Source organism: Prionailurus viverrinus, chromosome D3, assembly GCF_022837055.1.
Source record: "Prionailurus viverrinus isolate Anna chromosome D3, UM_Priviv_1.0, whole genome shotgun sequence".
Taxonomy (NCBI): domain Eukaryota; kingdom Metazoa; phylum Chordata; class Mammalia; order Carnivora; family Felidae; genus Prionailurus; species Prionailurus viverrinus.
This window is the reverse complement of record NC_062572.1, coordinates 9,677,916-9,703,545: the sequence shown is the minus strand read 5'-3', so window position 1 is coordinate 9,703,545 and position 25,630 is coordinate 9,677,916. Positions and strand designations below refer to the sequence as shown.

The 25,630-nt window shown below is 48.2% G+C and overlaps 2 protein-coding genes across 2 annotated transcripts in view; one reads left to right on the top strand and one right to left on the bottom strand.

Annotated features, from left to right (window-relative positions):
• BRAP (BRCA1 associated protein) overlaps positions 1-25,630 on the top strand; it is a 107,409-nt gene that overhangs the window by 15,055 nt on the left and 66,724 nt on the right. The gene's annotated exons all lie outside the window — the stretch shown is intronic.
• Positions 20,701-25,630, bottom strand: part of ACAD10 (acyl-CoA dehydrogenase family member 10) — a 42,448-nt gene continuing 37,518 nt past the window's right edge. Inside the window, exon 13 of the mRNA XM_047827365.1 lies at positions 20,701-21,448. Coding sequence (XP_047683321.1) covers positions 21,264-21,448 — 185 coding nt within the window. The 3' untranslated portion in view covers positions 20,701-21,263. The remainder of the gene's footprint in view (positions 21,449-25,630) is intronic.

Here is a 25,630-nt window from a genome sequence, read left to right as displayed (position 1 = left end):
CACTTAGCATAATGCCCTCAAGGTTCATCCATAATGTTGCAAATGGCAGGGTTTCTTTCTCATGCCTGAATTATATTCCACTGTACTTACGTACCACATTTTCTTTATCCCTACTGGACGCTTAGGTTGTTTCTGTATCTTGGCTGTTGTGAATGATGCTGCAGTGAATATGAAAGTGCAGATATCTCTTCAAAATCCTGTTTTCATTTCCTTTGGATATATACTCAGAAGTGGGATTGCTGGACCATATGGCAGTTCTATTTTTAATTTTTTTTACGTCTATTTATTTGGGGGGGGGTGAAAGCACACAAGCGGGGGGCGGGGCAGAGAGACAGAGAGACAGAGAGACAAAGAGACAGAGGATCCGAAGTGGGCTCTGAGCTGACAGCAGCGAACCCGATGAGGGGCCCGAAATCGCGAACCGTGACATCATGCCCTGAGCCGAAGTCAGGCACTTAACCAACTGAGCCACCCAGGCGCCCCTCTATTTTTATTTTTTGAGGAAATTTAATACTGTTTTCCACAGTGACTGAATCAATTTACCTTCCCACCAACAGTGCACAAGGATTCCCTTTTCTTCACAGGCTCACCAACAATTTCTCTCTCCTGTGTTTGATGAATAGCCATTCTAACAGGTGTGAGATGATATCTCATTGTGGTTTCAAATACTATGTCCCTGATGATGAATGATGTTGAACATCTTTCCGTGTGCCTGTTGGTCATTTGTGTGTCTTCTTTGGAAAAATGTTTACTCAGTTCCTCTATTTTTTTTTTTTTTTTGAGAGAGAGAGAGAGAGCAGGGGAGGGGCAGAGAGAGAGAGGGAGAGAGAGAGTCCCAAGTAGGTTCTGCACTGTCAGCACTGTGAGATCACAACCTGAGCCAAAATCAAGAGTTGAACACTTAACTGACTGAACCATCCAGGCACCCCCCAGTGCCCATTTTTTTAATCAGACAGGTTTTGTTTGGGTTTTTGGATTTTGTTTGGTTGGACATTAACCCCTTATCAGATGTATAATTTGCAAATGTTTTCTCTCCTTCCATAGGCTGCTTTTTCTTTTTTTTTCCTCTTTTTTTCTTTTTGAGAGAGAGAGAGAGAGAGCGCACAAGTGAGCGAGGGGCAGAGGGAGAGAGAGAAAGAGAGACAGTGTGTGTGGAGTGTGGAACCCAGAGTGGGGCTCAAGCTCACCCGGAGTGGGACTTGAGCTCTCACACTGTGGGGCTTGAACTCACAAACCGTGAGATCACGACCTGAGCCAAAGTTGGACGCTTAACTGACTGAGCCTCCCAGGCACCCCATAGGCTTCTTTTTCATTTTGTTGATTCTTTCACAGTACAGAAGCTTTTCAGTTTGATGTAGTCCCATTCACTAATTTTTGCTTTTGATGCTTGTGCTTTTGGAGTTATAGGCAAAAAAAAAAAAAAGTTGCCAAGACCAATGTCAGATAGCTTTTTCCCTATATTTTTTTCTAGGAGTTTTATGGCTTCAGGTCTTATGTTCAACTCTTTATTCCATTTCAAGTTAACTTTTATGAGTGATGTAAGATAGGGGTCCAACTTCATTCTTCTGCCTCTGGTTATCCAGTTTTCCCAACACAGTTTATTGAATGTTTACTTATTTGTTTTCAAGTACTTTTATTGCTTGTATTTTACACTCTCAAATGGGATTCTTTTATTAATTTTGGTAGAAGGAAAGATTTGGGGATCCAATTCTTTTTTCTTTTTTTAGATGTTTCTCAGGGTTCCTAACATCACTTATTCAATAATTCATCTTCCCCACCCCCCATCATTATGAAAAGCTACCTTTTTGTATCCTAAGTGCCCTTAAGCAGTTGTGTATTTCTGAACTATCTTCTGTTGCCTGGACCTGTCTCTTTGTATTCCAGTATGATGCTGTTTTGGTCACTGTATCTTTCTTGTAGTTCTTGTATTATCATTTGTAGTATCATTTTTTTTTTCCATTTCTCTTAACCAGGATATTTAAGCTTGGAAGTGATGAGTTTGCCTATGTGCTTTGAGGGAGCCTCTGGAGATGACAAAGAAAACTGGTTGTAGACAGGATACAGGCCAGTGGCGAGAGCTGACACGAGAGGTGATGAGGGCCTCGTTAGAAGCAGTGGGGATGGCTGGGAGGGAGCACCTAGAGACAGAATTGATGAGAGTGAAGGAGGAGTGGAAAACGGTGCTGACATTTGTCCCCCGTGCTGGCCACGAAGAAGGGGAAGCCGTAAAGTTGGTTGCAGGATGGGGAAGGAGAAATGCATTCACTTACAGACATTCATATACGTTGAGAGAGTGGGCCAACGACATGCTTGGGTCCCGCCAGTGTGCATGGGCGTGTGTCTCAGTACAGCGCACACGTTGGGTCACAGATTTATTTTGTTTAGTTTGTTCATCTGTGGTGCTGACCATCTCCCACCACAGCTTTCCCACCCCTGGTCTCTTAGTTGGGGGAGTGGGGGGCATCTTCCCCATGCCCATCCTACCCTCTCTGCTTACGGAAATCTTATCACAATTCAAGCCAAATCCCATCCTCTGGGGAAGTCTTCCATAACCACATTAGCCTTCGTCAGTGGCTTTCACACGGTCTTCAATTCAAAGTCATCCAAACACTGCAGATCAAAATCAATTGGATGTGCTGAAATCCCGATATACTTGTGGCTCCGTGTGGCTCAGTCTGTCCAAAGCATTAACTCAAATTTAACTCTCCCTGACAGTGTGTGTTGCTCTTTTCTATCTTTCTTTCAATTTCTTTTCTTGTTCTTAAGGAAGTCTTTGTTCTGATTTTAAAAAGGGGTAAGGGGGGTGGTGCTTGGGGTTGAGCATCTGACTCTCGGTCTCAGTTTAGGTCTTGATATCAGGGTCATGAGTTCAAGACCGACATTGGGCTCCCACGCTGGGCATGAAGCCTACTTAAAAAAAAAAAACAAAACTCTTTTTCTCTAGTTCCAGCTTTCTCTCTTGTTCTCCATTGCCCTTTGTCCATGGACTCGTTGCCGGGAACTGAGCTGACCAAAGCAAAGAATACTTAAAAAGCTAAAGAGTTGCCTGACTTGCTCAGCCAGTGGAGTGTGCTACTCTTGATCTCGGGATTGTAAATTTAATCCCCACAGTGGTTGTAGAGATTACTTAAAAATAAAATCTTGGGACACCTGGGTGGCTTAGTCAGTTAAGCATCCGACTTTGGCTCAGGCCATGACCTCGAGGTTCATGAGTTCAAGCCCTGCGTCGGGCTCTGTGCTGACAGCTCAGAGCCTGGAATCTGCTTCGGATTCTGTGTCTCCCTCTCTCTCTGCTCCTCCCCTGCTCATGCTCTGTCTCTCTCTCTTTTTATATATATTTAATATATATAAAATATATATTAAAAAAATAAAATCTTTAGGGGAGCCTGGGTGGCTCAGTCACTTGAGCAGCCCACTCTTGATTCTGGCTCAGGTATGATCCCAGGGTCGTGGGATCCAGCCCCACATTGGACTGCATGCTCAGTGTGGAGCCTGCTTAAGATTCTCTCTCTCTTTTCCTCTCTCTCTCCCTCTGCCCCTCTTCCCTGCTCACTCTCTTCTCTCTCAAATAAAAACTAACAAACTAATTCATAAATAATAAAATCTTTAAAAAGAAAGGGCAGAAGATGAAGCAGGGGGAGGAAGTAAGCAAGCGAAATGAAATTTCTTTCCAGCGTGATGTAGCAGGGAGAGATGTGAACGGTCTGACATGAATCAGCGCTGTCCTTCACTGTGTCCCTGGGAGAAGCCCCAAGTTGAGTAAGAGTCGTTTCACTTGTTTAGAGCACGTATACAAACTCTTAGCTTTGCAAGAAACTAAAACATCTCATGGTTAGGGCCCATGTTATTTTCATGTTGAAAATGATCCAGTTCCATCTACTGTCTAAAACAGGTGGTAACATGGGGCGCCTGGGTGGCGCAGTCGGTTGAGCGTCCGACTTCAGCCAGGTCACGATCTCGCGGTCCGTGAGTTCGAGCCCCGCATCGGGCTCTGGGCTGATGGCTCAGAGCCTGGAGCCTGTTTCCGATTCTGTGTCTCCCTCTCTCTCTGCCCCTCCCCCGTTCATGCTCTGTCTCTCTCTGTCCCAAAAATAAATAAACGTTGAAAAAAAAATTAAAAAAAAAAATAAAACAGGTGGTAACAAAGGTGTCCTTTGGAGTCACTGAGTGGTGAGATTTGATTAATTAGCATCTATCCTGGGACACTGACTCTATCTAATGGAAGTTGTTTGTTTGTTTGTTTGTTTTCCTTTCCAAACAATGGATATGAGGTGGGCAATTCAAAGCAACACTTAAGCAGGGAGAGATATTCTGCCTCAGAAGCAGGAGAAAAATGTGGTGAGGCCCTCCTTATTTGTATACACACAGATACTCGTGACTCCACACTCATTCACCACACTGCACATGCAGCCAGGCCCACCGGTATACCGTTCCAGTCCGTGAAGGCAGCAAGGAGGTATTCCCTAGATTACCCAGCTTTTTTTTTTTTTAAGTTGATTTATTTATTTTGAGAGAGAGAGCACAAGCAGGGGAGAACAGAGAGAGAAGGAGAGAAAGAGAATCCCAAGCAAGCTGTGCACTGTCGTCCCAGAGCCTGATGTGGGGCCTGAACTCTGGAACCATGAAGTCATTGTTACAGGAGGGTGGGAGAGACACTGGTCGTTATCTCACGGAGTAGAAGAATGAATCTCGAGCACAACAGAGAGTGAGTACAGCGATGGAGTTTGAGAGAAAGTATGAAGCTCTCAAGAGTGCAGAAGGTCCTGACTGGGTAGCCACTGAGGATTTCTGCCCCTGACTTTTTACTGGGACCTTATCAGAAAGTTTGTGAGACTCCACTCATGGCATCTAGCCCAGGCGGGTCTGGAATACATTTATCCTCCCTTCCCCCCCAACTTTGCAGCTGCAGCCTGCCTCCCAGGCAGTCCCTTATCTTCCCCAGCCTAATGTTAACCCTTTCCCTATTCAACATGACCTGAGCCAAAATCAAGAGTCTTTATCTTTATCTTTTTTAAAAATGTTTATTTTTGAGAGAGCACAAGCAGGGGAGGGACAGAGAGATGGGGCGGGGGGGGGGGGGGGGGGGGGGGGAGAGATACAGAATCCAAAGCAGGCTCCAGGCTCTGAGCTGTCAGCACAGAGCCCAGCCAGTTGTGGGGCTCAAACCCACGAACTGTGAGATCAAGACCTGAGTCGAAGTCAGACACTCAACTGACAGAGCCACCCAGGTGACCCTGGGTGACCAGGTGATCTTTGACAGCTCTTTATGCTGTGTTATCTATATAGTGCTGCTATGATACAGAATTCCCAGAAGCCATTTCTCTACTCAGCCATCTTGGTCAAAAGAAACTCTGCTTCCAGAGTACTTGTCCAACAGATCACAGGTTTGGACCCCAGGTTGCTGGAGTCTGGGACTCCTCCATCTGTGCCCTCTGATACTCGTACCATAGCGAGACTGACAGAGGATACAAGTCTGTAGCCATGTGGCAGCACAGAGGGCGGTGTAAACACCAACTAAGATGTCTCAGAGGTGTTCAACCATTGCTTCAGCCCTGGGCCTCCACAGGGTTTCACTGTGGCTGCAGAGGGGCAAGTGGCAACATGGCCCTGGCATGCCCAGTCATCCCTGGGGAGCTCTGGAGCCCCGGGTGCTGACGGACATGGGCCATCTCTGAGCCACCAGTGGGGACTCTCAGATGGGGTATGTGATGGAGATCACAGAGCCTGGGAGATCATTTCCAGCTGCTGTCTTGAGCGGGGGGCCCAGCCAGGCCAGTTGCCTGGGATTCAGTCTTTCTTTCAGCTTCTTTGTGATTATTCTGGAATGATCTGACAGTATCCAAAATCAGGGCTTGGGAGAGCACAGGCAGCCTGTGGGTGCCAAGCCCACGAGTTGCTGCAGGGAGAATGAGGAGGAGGCAGAACAGGGAGGCCTCAAAGCCCCTGCCTCGGTTGTCAGTCCTGGTGGAACCGTGTGGACATCTGACTGCCACTGGATCGCGGGGGAGGGTCCAGCCCTACAGAAATCCAGCCCCCAGTGCTTGTCAAGAGAGGAACAGAGGAGTACGTGTTCAGTTGCCCTGGATAGAACATTGCTGTGAGAAGGAAAAATCGTCGGCTGTTATGATCACGTGTTTCTCCCTTTCCCACAGCTAAGAAGACAGGTCCAGCCACGTAGGGACGATGGCAAGGTGTTTAGTATGCCACAAGTAAAACTGGTCAGATGCTATCATTACCATGCCAAGCTTGTTCATGCCCAAACACACACCCACAACCACACATTGACTCCCACTCCTGAGAAGCACAGTGCTGAGAGCATGATGCCATTAGTTAGCACATTTGGCCTAGTAGAAGTGTCAATTGTTTGTTGAAGGTGGAAAAAACATCAGATTAGCACCAGATTAGATTTCCTATATTCTTTGGATCCTTTGCTCTGTCTCTTCTTAAGGCCCTGCCCCCACTTCCTTTTTTTTTTTTTCTTTTTTTTTTTTAATTTTCACAGGTGGTTCTTTTAGAGCTGTGTGCAGTGTTAGGGAACTTTAAGCCAGCTATAATTTTCCTTTATTCTTTCTTCATCCTGGGGAACTTTGGAGAACAGAAGGATCTCTTTAAAACTCAAATCAAGCCATATCACACCACTTCCTAAACTCACCACTTTGTCACATTTAGAATCATTGCCAAACTCCTGACCAAGGCCTTGAGGCCCCGTGTAATATGACATCTCTATTGGCTCTGCTCCTTACCCCAGACATACCGGGCTGCTCACCAGGGTCTCTGCATTTGCCCCTCCTTCTTCTGGAGTACCCTTGCCTGCCTGTTCTTGTCATGCAGCAGTGGCTCAAATGCATCTTCTGGAACGAGCTCCCAAGAGCCCCAACCATCCAACTGCCCAACCGTGCCTACCACGTCACCCACCACGGTCTTGGGATACTCACTGGCATCCTCCAGTGAGATGTGAACTCCTGTTTTGTTTACCTGAACATGCCCCAAGGCCTAGACCATGCCAGGCCCAGAGTCAGGATGCAGTTGACGTTGGTGAGTGGGATTTGTAACAGCACTGGAGCCTCCGAGTGAGGGGCTGCTGGAGGTTCTATCTCAGAGACTTCCATGACTTGTCATTCTTTGGGCTGCATTTAGGGTCCTGCCTGAGTGCCTCCAGCCTTTGCAGCAGAGTATCTGAGGGAGACGTGAGGCCATCCCATAGCACGGCTTCTATTTTCATCCCTTAACAAGCAAGGTTAGCCTCGGAGACCATGAGAGAAATTCTGAGGGCCATGTGATAGGCCAAGCCACTAGCCAAGGCACTTCCTTTTTTAAAATGACCTCCTCCTGGGGAACCTGGGTGGCTCAGTCGGTTAAGCGGCTGACTTCGGCTCAGGTCATGATCTCGCGGTCCGTGAGTTCAAGCCCCGCGTCGGACTCTGTGCTGACAGCTCAGAGCCTGGAGCCTTTTCAGAGTCTGTGTCTCCCTCTCTCTCTGACCCTCCCCCGTTCATGCTCTGTCTCTCTCTGTCTCAAAAATAAAATAAACGTTAAAAAAAAATTTAAAATGACCTCCTCCGTCCTGTGGCTGGAGGCAAGGATTCGGGCTATGCTAGAACCCTGCCAGCATCTACAAAAGATTGTTTGCCAGGGTGGCTAGTGTTGTAATGGTAGTTGGTTTGGGTGTCTGAATTGAACTTGACCTTTCATGAGAAGCAAGCAGTGTGGTTGAGAAGGGCTTGCCTCCCCAGACTGCTGGGGCAAGAATGTCTGGGGAGCCCTTTCACAAGCCACCCAAGACTCTCCAGTAGACTGATGGCACAGCCCGGGCTCTAGCTGGCGGACACTCTCTTGGGTAAAGCACTGCCCTACTGGAGGTCAAGTCTGCAATGCAGCTGATCAGGCAGGCAGTCCCTACCCATCTGGACCAACCTGAAAAGGGGAAGGTAGCTGTTGGTCACATCATCACAAATTATGATTAGCAGACTGGGTCCGAATAGCCAGTGGCTTATCTCTGCATGCCAGCTGGGCTCACGGCTCACCTATGTCTCAAAGAACTCAGACCTCAAGCAGGTGAGCATTTCTACTTTCCCCCAAGAGGAGGATATTGCTCTCTTAATTGTGATGTCATGTCACCTGCCATCTCCCCTCCCCCCAAATACCATGTGACTCTGCAGCAGATGGAAATGTGTGGAAGTTGCAGGGGTCCTCACACACAGAAAGCTTATTCCTTCGGTGACATTTACACGGGTGTCAGTGAGGTGGCTGATCCAGGATCTACCAGAGGTCACAACATCTGCATGCCCCATGTGTAGAGGCCAATGCACTCGGTAGGATCCTACATAAATACAAGTGTCAGGATGGGACTGATGCACAGAGACAGAGGGACTGTGGCATGAACCTTTATTCTCAATTCCTTTTGAGAACGAACATTCACAAAGTCTCTCTGATGTACTTTTTTCCTCTTTTGTGTCCCTTTCCAAAATATTGTCTTAATTAGTGTTCTGGGCCATGGACATTCAAACGAAGAAAATCAGATGCCAGTGGCTTCATGATTTTGGTTCATTTCATTTTCCCAGGAGTGCTGTAGCCCTGGGTCCTTAGGCTGTGGCCAGTGATGGCTGCCCCATGCTTGCTGGGGAGGACGCTAAGGGGCAGGAAGCCCACAGTCACACTGCCCCAGCAGGGCTCCTAATATTTGTCCAGATTCCCACAGCCTTTACACCCTACTGCCAGACAGAAAGGAGGCATCGACTTCCCAGTCGGGCATGCAGTCTGGTACCCAGCTTTCCAGGCTCTGTATGAAACCCATTCAGCTCACAGCGAATCCCCTTCCTCCTTGCCTGAAACAGCAAAGTCACAGAAATGTCTTCTGTGGGGCCCCAAAAAGGTTGAGTTCACAGTGACTGTCCCAGGATGGAGCTGCCGGGCAGGGTGCAAGAATCACACATACCACACCTTTCAGGGCACGTCCCCTAAAGTTTTGGGCACTGCAGGCACAACAACATAGGTCCCGTTGCTACAGTCCTGCTGACGTGAAGGCGGCACTTAGACTCCACCTTGGCCACCGCTGCCCACTGCACCTCGTCAAGGCCGTCGGCAAAGTGCAGCACAGGGGCCCCGGCGAAGAACTGAGCCGAGAGGTAGTTAGTGCTCAGCCCTGCTCCTCCGAAGGCCTGGAAGACCCAAGGCAGGAAGGAGGAACCCTGGGTGAGCCCCTATCCCTGAGGGCCCCAGGAACAAGGGCCTGCTCGTAATGGCTCAGAACCGCTCATAACAGCTGTTTTCCTAGGGATGTCTGACACCTGCATGATAACTAATGTTCTGGAAAACTTCAGGTGGGGCCACACCTGCCATCCCCATGGACACCAGACTCCCCAAATCCACTCCACTGGGTGAGTTCTGATGCCAGGAAATCTCCAGGTTAAGATTTGGGAAGGAGGCATCACTGAATGATTAGGAGGCCGGGCTTTGTTGTAATGAGGACCTAGGTTCCCAAAAATCTGAGATCAGATACTTGCAGGCTGAGTGACCTAGACAAGTCATTTCATTTTTCTGTGCCTCTGTTTCCTCATATTAAATGGGGTAGGAGTGGGTCCCCCTTTTAGGGTTGGTTCCAGGGGGAACCACATCGCATGCGTAGTGATCGTGTCACAATAAGCAGCGGACCGAGTTTACATGTTGGGCAGCTGAAGGCAAGAGAAGTTCAAACGAGCCAGCAGTCCACAGTCTATGCTCACCGGAATAGTGCCATCAGTCACCTGGTAGGCCTAGGACAAGACTACCACCTTCATCGTGGCAATATCTAAAGCTGCAGCCTCCTGGGGTGCCTGGGTGGCTCAGTTGGTTAAGCATCTGACTTCGGCTCAGGTCATGATCTCAAGGTTCGTGAGTTCGAGCCCCGTGTCCGGCTCTGTGCTGACAGCTCAGAGCCTGGAGCCTGCTTCGGAGTCTGTGTCTCCCTCTTTCTCTGCCCCTCCCCCACTTGCGCGCACGCCCGTGCTCTCTCTTTCTCTCTCTCCCTCTCAAAAATAAATAAACATTAAAAAAAATTAGGGGCGCCTGGGTGGCGCAGTCGGTTAAGCATCCGACTTCAGCCAGGTCACGATCTCGCGGTCCGGGAGTTCGAGCCCCGCGTCGGGCTCTGGGCTGATGGCTCAGAGCCTGGAGCCTGTTTCCGATTCTGTGTCTCCCTCTCTCTCTGCCCCTCCCCCGTTCATGCTCTGTCTCTCTCTGTCCCAAAAGTAAATAAACATTGAAAAAAAAAATTTTTTTAATTAAAAAAAAAAAAAATTAAAAAGAAAAGCTGCAGCCTGCAAGGATGAGGAGATGTGGTTAGAAGGGCACAACCTGAGGGCAGACCGCTTGGAAGAAAAATCAGTTTTACGAGGAGTAGAAACAACAGCTCAGAGGAGAGACCTGAGGTCCCGCTGGACCACAAGCTCTGTAAGGTAGCCCCTGCCTGGTGCGTGGGGTATGCCCAGCATCTAGTGAGATGGGGTGGAGGCCTCGGTGGTGGTGACTGCGAGGGTGACTCAGGATGTTGTGTGAGCAAGTGCTCAGCCAAGGACAGGCTTGGAAACGTGGGAATGTGGATGTTTTCCCCAGATGACAGGGAGCACCACCAGCACACACAGAAGGCAGCACATGGAGGGGCACATGCTTCCCTCAGGGTCACAGCCGGCTTGGTCTCCAACCTGACAATGGCCTACGGCCAGCCAGAACTCTGGGGAACTGAGCCACAAGGATCTGCCCTGGGTCGGGCGTTCGAGGGAGGCCGCTGAGAGTCTCCTCCGTATCTGGCACAAGAGTGCCGGGGAACCAGGAACTCGAGCCTGGGCTGCCCTCCCCAACCACTGAGGCCTCTCAGCTAAGGGGCAGAGGCTGCCCCGTGAAGAGCTGGAGAAGGAAGGGTCAATGTGGGCATCGTGCCTGCCCATGAGAAGTACTCGGAAAGATCTGCTTAAGGAATCACGTCATGCTTGAAAATAAATCTTCTCTCTTGGTTAGTTCCTTTGCTGGTGCGGTTTGCCTGACACTGCACCAACGAGGCCTGGAAGTCCAGGCTGGACACAGTTAAAGCGGGCATAAGGGGGCAGGGAGGCGGGGGGGCACGTGGACGCGTTGGCCCATTGTCTTGGACAGAAGTTCACCAGGCCAGTAAACAGAAAGTTCAGAACTCTTTAATTGTCCCTTTTCCAGTTTTGAAAAGCTGCCTAAATACTTCCAAGCAGAATTAAAGCAAAGTTATTAGTGTCAAGGAGCCAAGCTTTTTCTCCATGATTTTCTGAACAGGGAAGGAAGAGTCAATGTCTAAGATTCCCAGGATGGATTCCCTCACCCCAGCCTAAGCCCTTATTATCCGTGGGGCCCCTCAGCCTCCCGTCTTATCCCCTGCCACATCCATGAGGTGGGCGGCTTTCTGCCCTAGCAGCCGGGCAGGCTGCATCTCCACGAGCCACCGGGCGATGGATGTCTGCCAGGGGCTTCCCGAAGGCCTTGCGGACTTCACCCTTGCACACAGGAGAGGCAGCCCGCGTGGCACCGGTGCCCTGCAGAGGAGATAGTGGAGGCACACACAGGCAATTTTCAGGGAGAAGATCCAGACACAGACAATATTCACATGCACTGTGGAGCTAGTCACCATGGTAGCTGCACAAATTACTTCCAGGAATCCCTTTCCTCCAGCGGTTCGGCCCCCTCTGGGCAGGCCTGGCTGCCAGGCCTAACAGTGTTTAAAAAAAATTTTTTTTAATGCTTATTTTTAAGAGAGAGAGAGAGACAGACAGAGTGTGAGTAGCGGAGGGGCAGAGAGAGCGAGAGGGAGACACAGAATCTGGAGTGGGCTCCAGGTTCCTAGCTGTCAGCAGCACAGAGCTTGACGCGGGCTCAACCCTGAGATCACGACCGGAGCCGAAGTCGGACGCTTAACCGACTGAGCCACCCAGGCACCCCTAGAACAGTGTTTTTAGATCTGAACTGGCATCTGGCCCAGACGTTCTGGAAATGAGGTAGTGACTGTGGGCTCCTCACAGGCTGGGGAGTATGCCCACTCTCACTGTGGCCCAGCTTCACCTCCGCTTGGGAGCAAGGTTGGGGTGCCAGAGCCCCCTGGTGGTCGGTTATTGCAGTGGGGATTCTAGAGCCTGAAACTCACAAGCAATTAGAAAAGGTTGTAAGGGATTCTTTTTTTTTTTTTTTACTTTTTTCTCTTTTTTAAAACTAAAAACAATTACACAAATAATGTATCTCATGGTAGAAAAAGTATACTTTTCAAATAAAAAAAGAGAAAGGGGTGCCCAGATGGCTCAGTTGGAAGAGCCTATGACTCTTGATCTCAGGGTTGTGAGTTCAAGACCCATGTTGGGTATAGAGATGACTTAAACAAATAAATAAATTAAACCTTTTTTTTTTTTAAGGGAGAAAATAAGAATATACCAATCATCTAGTCCCTCCCTTCTAGTTACTTGGTGGATGTCCTTCTAGACTTTTTGTATGCATACACACACACACACACACACACACACATATGTATATATATTTTTTTACAAAAATGGGGTCATACTCTATATATTGCTTTGTAGCCTGCTTTTTTTTTCCATTTAAGAGCATATAGTGAACATCTTTGTTAAGAAATAGGTTCCTCCAGCATCATTTTGGAATTTCACTGCAGCTCGTACTTGGATTGACCTGACCAGCCTCCAGTTGATCTCCCTACAGGTTGTTCCCAACATTTTGCTTTTACAATCAGTGTTGAAGTGAACCCTCTATTGTCACATCTTTTGTTGACTCCTGTTTATTCCCTCATGCCCACTCCTAGGAGTGGAACTGCCACGTTGGTGCTGTGCCCCTTCTGAAGACTTCTGACATGTGTGATCAAACAGCTCTATGGGAGGGCTGGTCTGAGTTTCAGCACAGGATGGGGCTGAAGTACCATACCTGAGCCCTTAGAGAGGAGCACTTTCTTTTATTTTTTTGTCTGTGTTTTTTTCTCGTTTTAATTCCAGTATATTCTCATGCAGTGTTACATTAATTTCAGGTGCACAATATAGTGATTCAGCAATTCCATACATTACACAGTGCTCATCATGATGTGAACTCTTTTCTTTTTTAATTAGGCTCCATGCCTAACATGGGGCTTAAACTCATGACCTCAAGATGGAGAGTCATGTGCTCTGCCAACTGAGCCAACCAGATGCCCCTTGATAAGTGTACTCTTTAATCCCCATCACCTATTACACTCATCCCCCCACCCACCCACCCACCTCCTCTCTGGTAACCATCAGTTTGTTCTCTATAGTTAAGAGTCTGTTTCTTGGTTTGTCTCTCTGTCTTTTTCCTTTGTTTTTGTTTCTTAAATTCCACATGTGAGTGAACTTATATGGTATTTGTCTTTCTCTGACTGATTTCTCTGAGCATTATACTCTCTAGCTCTGTCCATTGCAAATGGCAAGATTTCATTCTTTTTATGGCTGAATAATATCCCATTGTCTATATACACCACATCTTCTATATCCATTCATCAGTCGATGGACACTTGGGCTGCTTCCATAGTTTGGCTATTGTAAATACGGCTGCTATAAAACATAGGGGGGCACGTATCCCTTTGAATTAGTGTTTCTGTATTCTTTGGGTAAATACCCAGTTGTGTGATTACTGGATCATAGGGTAGTTCTATTTTTAATTTTTTGAGGAACCTCCATACTGTTTTCCACAGCGACTGCACCAGTGTGCATTCCCACCAACAGTGCAAGAGGGTTCCCCTTTCTCCGCATCCTTGCCAACACCTGTTGTTTCTTGTGTCGTTGATTTTAGCCATTCTGAGAGGTGCGAGGTGGTATCACATTGTGATTTGGATTTGCATTTCCCGTGGTGTTGAGCATCTTTTAATGTGTCTCTTGGCCACCTGGATGTCTTCTTGGGAAAGATATCCGTTCATGTCTTCTGTCCATTTTTAATTGGATTATCTGTGGGTTTTTGGTGTTGACTTGTGAGGAGCACTTTCTTTTGAAAGAAAAAAGAACTCGTCAGCTGCAACTCAAACAGGTGTGAATCATAGAAGGTTTGCTCGGTAGTCCAAACACATTGGACGGCCTTTTTTTCTTGGTACAGAGATTCCTGTGAGACGTCTGTTCGGTCTCAAGGGTTTGCTTCATTTTTGTGAAACCGCTGCCACTGATTTGAATTACCATTCCCAGCAACAGCTCTGTCTTTTGTGTGGGCTTCCAACCTTGGAGGGGATCAAAGAATAAAGTTTTCTGTGGACACGCTGGGCAAGAAGGGTGATTTAGGGCTAGACACTAGAACCCCAGGGACAAAAACCACCAATATGGGTTCTCTCTGGTGTCTGAATTTTGAAGATAAGCTAGGAGCAGAAGTGGTCCTCACCAGCGCATGACCCTTTGGACCTTGGAACTTGCCCTCCGCTGCCATAGAGGCTGGCCTGTTCCTTCTGATCACCTCGACAGAGTGAGACCCATTCTGCTCTGAATTTCCAACTTCAAAAGTAACAGATGCAAAGCAAAGACAGGGTCGCAGCTTCTTGGCAAGAACATCATCTTGTTTCACCTGCTAAGTGCTCTCAGGAAACAGTGAGGATTTGAGGTCCAGTGGCAAAACAGACAGGTGGCTCTGGGTCAGAGCGGGCACACACGAAAGCACTCAGTGTGGGCTTTCCTGAGCGCCAGGACCCTCCCTGAGTACCCAGTTAGCCGCATGCATCAGTGGATGCTGCTGGGATTCAGTCCTCTCTGGGTAATCTCGAAGCCCAGCCTGCCCAGTATTCTCCTCAGGCATGTCCCCTCTGCTCAAACAGGACTTCACCCACCGTGGCCACTGAAACCCCCAGGCAATTCCCACTGAGCAGTCTGTCTACCTGTTTCCCTTGGGTGTGTTTATCCCTTGCCTCAGTTCAGGTCACCTGCTGGCAACAGTCCTGTCCTTTACTCAGCCTTCTAACTGGGACATGGTTGAAGGGGAAGGGAGGGTAGGAAGGAGCCTATTAAAGAGGGACAAGAAATCACAGATTTATAATGTTACACGCATATTTTGCCATTCCTTCTCTAAAACGTTATCACTCTACCTTGAACTGAAACTCCTTGGTGGGGCGTGACTACCACTGTAGTGATCCTCTGGAAACACTGAAAATAAAAATGTGAATACTGTTAGAGAAAGAGGCTCTGTGGGAGGCGCTCCAGGCCCGGAGGTCAGCTGTCCGCTGGGATCTAGAAGACAAGGTTTGTAGTGCACTTCTCCGTCCTGGGTGGCCTCCTCACCTCAGATTCTTGCTTATCTTCTAAGTTCAGGAAAGGGAAAAAAGAGTATGAATACCTGTCTGAAATTTGCCTGGCAGTTGATATTCACGTATGGAAATCACATGGAGGAGCGTGTGACCCTCCCAATGTCGTCATACCCTTGGAGGTTTTGTGTCCTGAGCTAGAGCACGGGCTGCCCAAAGCCGCTTCCCTAGGCCAGACCCACACACAGAGGCGAGCTGCTCCCGGGTGCTAACCTGGAGCGTCCTCTAGCCCAGACTGTGTCAGAGACGGGATGATTTTTGTCCCCGGGGTATCGTGGGAACCAAGAGCATGAACTGCTGCCAGTGGCTTGGGGCACGCGGGTCTATTTTTCCCAAAACACACCGAGTTGGCAGCGGGGATCCAGGGAAAGGAGAGAGGCAGACCCTCTCATCTGGCACCCGGGGCCCTCGGCTCTCTTTGCAGACGCAGTCCTGGCCCAGGAGAGCCAATGCCAGCAAGCAGATATAGCTCATTAAGACTTCACATAATCAGATGAGTACGTGCAGGTTCCTGACCAGAAGTGAGAGCTATTGGTTTTTGTCCCAGTGAGGAAGGAATCCAACATCATAAGAGCAGTTAAAAAAAAATTTTTTTTTAAACCATGTAGAGTTGAAAATATAATTTAGACACAAGAGGCTGAAAGCTGCTACTTTATCACTGGCAACCTGTCCTGCTGTCCCCACGGGCTCCATCAACATAATGGGCACAGGGTTCCGAATCAGGCCAACCCTTCACTCCAGGTTTACATGCGAGCAGGGGGCTAGTACCTTAGTCAAGTGACTCAAGTCACTTCCTGGTCTTAGTTTTCCCCTCTGTAAGACAGGGATGGCAATTTGTACCTCCTGGGAGGTGAGGTGCATACAGCATTTAAAGAGGGCCCTGCAAAGTTCCTGCACGATGAAGGGCTGGATTATCACTAGCTGCTGTGATGTAGCACCTGATCTCACAGCGGGGGGGGGGGGGGGGGGGGGCGGTGGCACTGAGGAAGGGTTTGCTGCCTCTGCTGGGAGCGAAGAGACAGAATCTCCTTTGCATCCTGTTTCCCAGGCAACAGCAGGGCAGAGATGCACTTATCAATACAGACCCATGGAAGTGTCACTGAAAAATGAATTTCAGGCCAAATGCCCGAGATCCATCCCTTGTGACCATCTGTTACATGGAAACCCCCCTCCTCTAGGACGGAAGAGAACTAATGAGGCACCCCGAGAGCACGCCGGCCTAGAGCTGGCAGGGCCCCCTCCCCATCCCCCTTCTCAACCTCCCACCCAGCCCCACCCCAGCTCCCTGCACCCAGAGGGGCCCCACAGGGATCTGGTCTGATGAGGAAGAGCTCCAGGGGGTGGTGCCCCAAGCAGGTGCCAGGGGCTGGGTCATAGCAAAATAGGAGCCAGCCTTCCCTTCTGGTGACAGTATCGGTCAGTGGGTTTGCTCCTGGGGCCATATTGCACCAGAAGCTCCGTGTATCTGGAGCAGAACAATTAAGTATCTGACAAGAAGAGAAGGCATAATAGTGACTCCCATGTCCATATTCAAAACTTCAAATACCCTGGAAGTGTGAGCAAGGGCTCCCTCCGAGTCAAGTTGCCCTCTGACACCCTCATGGAAGTTCTTCCAGAAGCCCCGCCATGGACCTCCTTTGTTGAAAGACGACAGAGAAGGAACTGTGGGAGCCGAAGACTCACAGAAGCCCAGTACATGTGGCTGCTGTGATGTGGTGTGTGGGGACAGCCCCTGAACCAGCTTCCTTTGAGGGGCAGTTTTGTTCCCTGGACAAGTAACCCCAGAATTTTCAACATAGCTCCCGGGCAAGTAACTAGAAAGTCTAGCCTGGGGTTCAGGAACTCTGGCCTTCAGTCAGACTACCTGGTTCAGAGTCAGCCCTGCCACACCTGGCTGGGCAAGCCATGGGATCAGTTTCTCCATCTGTGAAATGGGACATGACTACCCACCTATCAGTCAGGACTATTGAGTTGTAGAATAGAAACTGACTGTGGCTAACTAAGGGGGGAGAAAAGAACCGAGTGTAAAGGTTACCAGGAGCTCAGGTTAGAGAATGAAGCTCAGAAATAAACAGGGATCCAGATACCCTACAGGGTCACACAGGACAGGATACTCAGCAGTCCTGCCGGGGCCCCACTGCTATGGAATGAGTGAGTGCCAAGTTTTTTTCTTGAAAATACTGTTCATTCTCCCAATTCCAGAGAGCCTGGCTGGCCTAGCTTGGCTCATGTGCCCACTTCTTGCCCAAGGAGGGCTGGGCTGGCACCCGGACCGACAGTTCTGCCACTGTATCCAAAGGAGGGGAAGGAATGCCCCCAAATGAAACTGGGGTGCTGTACCGAGAAAGAAGAATGAACACTAGGCTGCCCAAACCCAATCAGTGTCCACAATGCCCACTCATCTGGGTTGCTGTAAAGATGAAATGAGATGAGGGGCACCTGGATGGCTCAGTTAAGCATCTGACTCTCGATTTGGCTCAGGTCACGATCTCATGGTTCGTGGGTTCGAGCCCTGCATCGAGCTCTGAGCGGACAGTGATTCCCTCTCTCCCTTCTGTCTGCCCCTGCTCTAAATAAATAAATAAACTTAAAAAAAAAAAAAAAGATTATCTGAGATGACCTGTAGAATACAAAGTGTCTGACACAGAAGCAGACAGCCTGCACTAAATGTTAGTGATTGTGAATATAATCAGCATCACTTCTTCTCACTGGGAGGACACCAGCTGGCCTGACTTTTGCATTTATACTGAGCCTGGTCTGATGACGTACTTCCAGGATCCGTAGCTGCACTCGTCTCATTGTTTGTATTAAGCTGATTAGCTCAGAGTGCAATTACCAAGGAGAAAAAGGGCAGATTTATTGAGCAAATAAAGCAGGATAGGGCAGGAGAAGAAACACAGGAGTTCTGAAGAGGCAGAATAAGGAAATGGATCTAATCATCTCCCTGTGTTTGTGTGGGGGGACCCACAGAATCTGAGCCCAGCAGATCTGGACATGAATCCGGGCGCTGTTATTCCTAGCTGTGTTCCTGGACACATCCATTTCCTTACTTGTAAATCGAGGTTAACAATGCTTACCTCACAGGATTTGTGAAATACACCGTAAATGGCTACGCATGTCTTCCCATTTACGGGAGTAACCACACTTGGGATAAAAGCCTTGAGCTACAGTTTCACTGCTTTGCCCACAAATCTCCATGATGTTCCCATTCAGGTATAACTGCAAGTAAAATGATCCCTAATCTCGGTTTTTCCTCAGCATTCCTTTTAGAGTCTGGAGGTGTCTGCTGTGTGCGCATTTCCTTTTCCAATGCTTCCATGCCCTTGATGGGCTTGTATCACATGTGAGAGCCTGAAATGTTCTGGCCAGCCATGGAGGGGAGAGGCAGTTCACACGTTAATGATGGGAGCCTAGAGCAGTAAGCACCTTCGTGATCAAAAGTTGGCAATATTTGGGGCACCTGGAGAGCTCAGTCAGTGGAGCGTGTGACTCTTGATCTCGGGGTTGTGAGTTTGAGCCCCATGTTGGATGTAGAGATTACTTAAAAATTTTTAAATCTGAAAAAAAACCCTTGGCAATGTTTATTAAAACACTAAATAGTCTCATTCTTGGACAGTATTTTTACTTCAAAGAATTTATCCTGTTGTAGAAACAATAAATGTACACAGAAGTATGTGAGAGCATTCAATGCACCTTGCTTGCAAAGCATCCGAACCTGCTTCTTATTCTGGAGGACTCTTTCATCACATAAATTTTAGTGGGATCAAGGTATAGTCTCCTACTGCAGAAAGTGAAGGGGGCCAGACATGCCCTCCTTCTCCCTGCTTCCAGGCAATAAAGGCGAGGCCATGAGACCTACTCCCCTGGCTCCCCGGCCAGCTGAAAATTCCCATCTCAAAGTTTTGAGTCGGAGTCCTGAGGAAGCTTCCTGAGATCTCCCAGCCAGCTGGCTGCTTTTATGACAGCCTTGGCTACACCTCCTGCAGCCTGCCTTCCCTTGGCTTCTAAAGCTGGGTCTTCAGCCTCCTTATCCATGTCAGCAGCTAGCTAATGTCCTTCTCTGCCTAAGTGATCCAGTGACCTAGCCTACTGAGACACCAATGGGATCCCTCAGCCAGGGGGAGGGTAGACAAATTACGTACACCCACACTGCAGAAACCCTAGAAGGTCCATCTCCAGGCACTGACATGCCATTAAATTAAATAAGCAAGTGGGAGATTCAAATGTATACAACAATCCCATTACAACATAGGAATGATATGTTAGAATGTAATAGAGAAAAGCAGCTGGGAGCCTAATACGCCAAGCTGTTGACAGCGATGATCTCAGAGGGCAAGGGATTTTAGAGAGATCTTTCTATGTTATGAACTCTTCTTACTCTCGTCATGTTTGAGCTTTGGTGGTTTTGCAATAGGTTTGTAACCAGAAAAAAAGTGATAATGCCATTTTCTTAAAAAGTAGATGATGGGGGCGCCTGGGTGGCGCAGTCGGTTAAGCGTCCGACTTCAGCCAGGTCACGATCTCGCGGTCCGTGAGTTCGAGCCCCGCGTCGGGCTCTGGGCTGATGGCTCGGAGCCTGGAGCCTGTTTCCGATTCTGTGTCTCCCTCTCTCTCTGCCCCTCCCCCGTTCATGCTCTGTCTCTCTCTGTCCCAAAAATAAATTAAAAAAAAAAAAAAAAAAAAAAAAAAAGTAGATGATGGTTGGGGCGCCTGGCTGGCTCAGTCGGTTAATTGTCCGACTTCGGCTCAGGTCATGATCTCATGGTTGAGCCCCTTTTTGGGCTCTGTGCTGACATCTCAGAGCCTGGAACCTACTTCGGACTCTGTGTCTCCCTCTCTCTGTCCCTCCCCGGCTCATGCTCTGTCTCTGTCTCTCTCTCTCAAAAGGGCACGTCTCTCTCTCTCCGTCTCTCTCTCTCCATCAAGGGCACGGAAGCATTGGAAAAGGAAATGCATTCTGTCTCTGTCTCTCTCTCCAAAAATAAACGTTAAAAACAAATTAAAAGAAAAAAAAGATGATGGCTGCAAAATGTGTGCTCCTGAAGATCTTAAATAACTTAAAAACTAACACAAGCCAAGACTCACCCTGACAAAGAACAAGCAGGTATTTCCATTATCAGCTAAAGTAGTGTCACTCTGTTCAATGGCTGAAACACAGTTTACAGTTGACTTTAGCCCTTTATTTTTGACATTATGGGTTCTTTAAAGAGAGTTTATTGGGGCACCTGGGTGACTCAGGCAGTTGAGCATCTGACTCTTGGTTTCGGCTCAGGTCATGATCTCACAATTCATGGGATTGAGCCCCACGTCAGGCTCTGCACTGAGAGCGTGGAGACTCTTGGGATTCTCTCTCCCTCTCTTTGCCCTCCCCTGTATGTGCAAGGTTTCTCTCTCTCTCTCTCTCTGAAAATAATTAAACCTTTTAAAAATAAGAGGCTTTATTAACTGATGTATTTTATATCACCGTGTTTCAAATTTACATAATTCACATATGCACAAAATAAGCCCGCCTGTCCTGGGGGCATGAACCACAGACCTGGTGTTCCTGTGCCTAGGCTGAGGTATCTGGCCATGACACGGTCACACAGAGAAAGCAATGAAGTGGAAACCGAGTAATCTAGAGCTAGCTTTTCCTGATGATGATGAAAAACAAAGATAATTCATTACAGCCCTCTTGCCTCTTCACTGCTTAGGAGGGGAACAGACGTGTCTGGTCAATGAGCTGGGGTTCCACCATGTTAATGACATCTTACCAACTCTCAATACGCTACTTTCCATTGAGATATTCAATCAGCAGGGAAGCGGTCCATCCCTCTGCTGAGGCTTGGTGACTCCATAAGCTCTGACTCAGCGGGGTACACATGTCATGGCTTTAGTCACTGATACAGCTCCCTGACTGGTGGGGAAAGGCCCTCTGGAGAGAGAACCAGAGTTCCCTTTGAGGCATGAGCCGGGGAAGATTCTGTAAAGGGGATATAACTGCTCACGCCTGAGGTGCTCGGCAGGGACTGTGACCAGCCTGAGTGTGATAGGACCTCATTGACGGTTTTGTGGCTGGCATCTCTTTGAAAACCCGGAACCCTTCTTTGATGGCAAAATCCCATGCCAGGTTAGACATAAATTCAGGCAGTTTTCCACTTTGTTCGGTGTCCACAAAGCTTGCTTGCCCTAAGCAGAAGCAAAGAAAAACAGTGATTACTCCCAAACAACCCTTAATAAGAATGCCGTCAGCAGCCACTACCATTTGCTGAGCACTTGGCCATATACCAAACACAGTGCTAAGCGCTCTGCATGGATTATTATAGCTCATCGAATTCCCGAAGCATTATGATGCTTTTAATCCCCACTTTACAGAAAGAATCTGGGTCTTAGGAAGCGTAGACAAGCTGACAGCAGTGGGCTTGGGGCCAGGAGTCAGGCTCATCTGGACTGCTCCCTGCTCTTTACCTCTTCTTTCCGTCAAGGCACTAAATGAAGCCAGGGACACCCCCAGTCACTTGTGCTGTCGCCAGGGGGCTATCGAAAGCCCTGCATTATCTTAGACCGACTGCTCTTGCTGCAAAACCAGTAACAACCGTCCCCAGGGACCAGGTTAACGACAGATCTCTGGACACCACTCTGTGCAGATGAACGCCAGTGTCAGCCCTGCAGAACTCACTCCACTTATGCACTCACTGCTTTCTTTTTTTTTTTTAATACATGCATCAAGACTTTTTTAAAAAGTAAAAAATTTTTTAAATTGAAGTACGGTGTATATACACTCTCTTTATAAAAGTGTATAGTTCTGTGAGTTTAGTCAGGTAACCAGCACTGCCATCAAGATACAAAATATGTCCATCATTCCCCCAATTTTTTTTTTCTCAACTTTTTTTTTTTTTAATTTTTTTAATTTTTGGGACAGAGAGAGACAGAGCATGAACGGGGGGGGGGGGGGGGTGGGGCAGAGAGAGAGGGAGACACAGAATCGGAAACAGGCTCCAGGCTCCGAGCCATCAGCCCAGAGCCTGACGTGGGGCTCGAACTCACGGACCGCGAGATCGTGACCTGGCTGAAGTCAGATGCTCAACCGACTGCGCCACCCAGGCGCCCCTGATCTCTGTTTCTTTTAGAGAGAGAGAGAGAGAGAGAGAGAGAGGCAGAGAAAGAAGGAGAGAGAATCTTAAGTAGGCTCCACGTGCAGTGCAGAGCCTGACAAGGGGCTCGATCTCATGACCCTGGGATCATGACCTGAGCCAAAATCAAGAGACAGACACTTAACCGACTGAGCCACCCAGGCGCCCCACCCCCTTTTAAATCTCTGTTTCCCTAGTTGGCTTTTTCCGGAATGTCACGTAAATATACACATCATAGGGTGTGCAGTCTTTTCACTGTGGCTTCTTGCATTCAGTGAACTGCATCCGAGATCCCTGCATGAAGCGTGTATATTGTCTCCTTATAGTGAGCTTCTTCACAGCCAACCCTCCTAGATTATTTTTAGCATTTCCGTATTCTAAAAAGACTGTGTTTTCCTCATTCTCTTTGTATCGATAAATGGATCTTTGCAGAGGCCTATTTTTCTTCTGGTCCCTGCCACAGCCAATTTCCCCAAAGAGCCATTTTCACGAAGCTTTGGTGTTAAAGGTATTATGCTGTTCTTACAGATCAGGAGCCAAATCCATGTGCTACAGAGCAGAGAAGGCAGGCCGCCAGACAAGTCTTTACTCAGCACCTTCCGGGGGCGGTCATGGACCCAGGCCCTGGGGGGGCGGGGAGGGGGGCAGTCGGGAACCAGACAGCCCCCTTCCCTGAGTCACTGTGAGGGCAGTGAGGGCAGATGCGCACTCTCTCATGAGGGGCTGCATCTCCCCAGCCCGTTACTCTGACTGCACATGCCACGTGCAAGCAAGACCCCCCCCCCCCCCCTTGAACTCACTGCTCTTCATAATGACTTCCTTTTCCTAGCAGAGAATACGAAGCGCTCTCTTCATTTTCCTCTCCTTAAGTCGATCTCCCTCTCAGAGTGCCGCTCTGTCTCTTGGAAAGTCGCCGATAAGAGCCTGGGCTGACTTAAAGCTATCATTACTTCTGTGTATTTTCCCACATGTCGTCTCAGCAGAGGAGACTGCAGCCTCCTAAGCTGTGGTCACAAGCACTTCTTCCATTCTAGAATTTCAGCAGCCGTCTACCGGAAACCTAAATGTCAGCACCCACATGCCGACTATAAACCAGAGGCCCCCGCCCCCGGCTCTGGGCATGGTTCTCCCCTTCCCCACCCAGTGATGAGCTAACACCACCGAGAATGCCTTTGAAACAAATGCTCCTTCTCCAAACCCCACCTTCCAGGGCAATACCAAGTTCCTCCCTTCTTCAAACAGGAAAATGCTTTTAGACAGAAATAATATTTGCATTCGTAGAGCCGGGTTTCTTCTTCCCCTCGTGTAACATTATTACACTATTCTCCAAAAAACGGATTCCCGGTTTTATGTGAGAAAACTACGTCACTTCCTCTGTGTGTCTGGCTGGCTTCCCGGGTGGGAGGGGAAGGAGCGCCAACAGGATCGGAGGAACGCAGTCGTGTAAGGACAGCACATGTGTATTCCTGTGTGTGGAGTGTTTTACCTCTGAGCCGAGGGAAGCGTGAAGCCAAGCCAGTGGCACACAGGACCTTGGAAACTGTCAAATGGCTTCCTGTTAGGCCCATTGGCGGCAAGACCAATGGGGTTTACAGGTGTCGAGACTCCAGGAGAGATCATTCCGAGCCCACTCAGCTTATCCCCAGGCACTGGAACAGGATCCAGCGAGAACACAGTAGTCGTCTAGAAAATGTCTACCGGCAGTCAGGCCTGTTGGTCACCTGATGGACCCAACAGCCCTTCTGCTTGATTAAATATTTCTGGTTAGCTTTCATTGCGAAGCCCTAACAAAAATTGGGAAATGGTTGGTCAGAACTAATGCTCTCTGGAGGAGGCAAAAATACGGTTTTCGAGAATTCCTGCTTATTGAGACCCCTATCATCAGATCAGGGCGGGTGAAACTAGAAGTCATCTGGGTGCCGATCTTTCTCTGAACATTGTTTTGCTCACGACTTTGTACTGCTAGTTCCTAGTACCTGGCTTGGCAGAGGTTCATATCCTTGTGAATGAACCATCAATTCCCCTACTCCAACTGCCTTTCTCATTAGAATACGGGAACCTGGCTGAGGACGACAGGTGGCCGCCAAGCTTAGGATGTCGATGACCTGGAAGCTAAGATGTTCCCGTTGTACTAGCAAACCCACTGCTGGGTTTCTCTCTACTTGACTTTTGTCTTAATTTTGGAAACTTTCAAAGATACATAAAAATAGAGTGAAGGGTTTAAGGAATCTGGAAGTGTCTACCACTCAGCTTAAACAATCATCAAAGTATGGCCAATCTTGTTTCATTCTCTGTCGTCCCCATCCTCACTGCCTTAGATTTTTCTGAAGTAAATCCCAAACATTAGATCATGCCATCTGTAAATATTTCATTTATGTCTAATAGCACTTAAAAGCACACAGTACCATCATCACTCTTAAAAAACAGTTAACTGGGACGCTCAGCTGGTTGAGTGTCCAACTCTTGATTTGAGCTCAGGTCATGATCCCAGGGTCATGGGATCGAGCCCTGTATCAAGCTCTTGCTGAGTGTGGAGTCTGCTTGGGATTGTCTCTCTCTCTCTCTCTCTCTGTCTCTCTCTCTCTCCCTCACTCCTCCCCCACACGCATGTGCACACGTGTACACTCTCTCTCAAAAATAAACACACTTGGGGCGCCTGGGTGTGGTTAGGCAAAGTGGTTAGGCAACCGACTTTGGCTCGGGTCATGATCTCACAGTTTGTGAGCTAGAGCCCTGTGTTGGGCTCTGTGCTGACAGCTCAGAGCCTGGACCCTGCTTCGGATTCTGTGTCTCCCCCTCTCTCTGCCCCTCCCCTCTCATGCTCTCTCTGTCTCTTAATAAATAAACGTGAAAAAAAAAAACACACTTAAAAAAAAGATTCTCTCTCCACCTCTGCTCCTCTCCCCCCACAGGGAACATGTGTGTTCTCTTCTCTCAAATAAAAAAATAAAAATAAAATAAGTTAACTATGACTCCAATATCACTAACTATCCAGTCAGAATTCAAAATTTCACTGACTATCGCATAAATTTTTTTTATAATTTGTTTTTTCAAATAGGGATCTAAATAAGATCCAAACACTGTAACTGGCTGATGTGTCTTTTAAGTCCCTTTCAATCTATAGGTTCCCTTTTCATCTTTTCTTTTCCCCCCTGACATTCATTTGTTGAAGAAACTGAAGTGTCCCCAAATCTGGATGTTGTGAGTGGCTGTGCCTCAGTGCTGATGTTGAACGTGC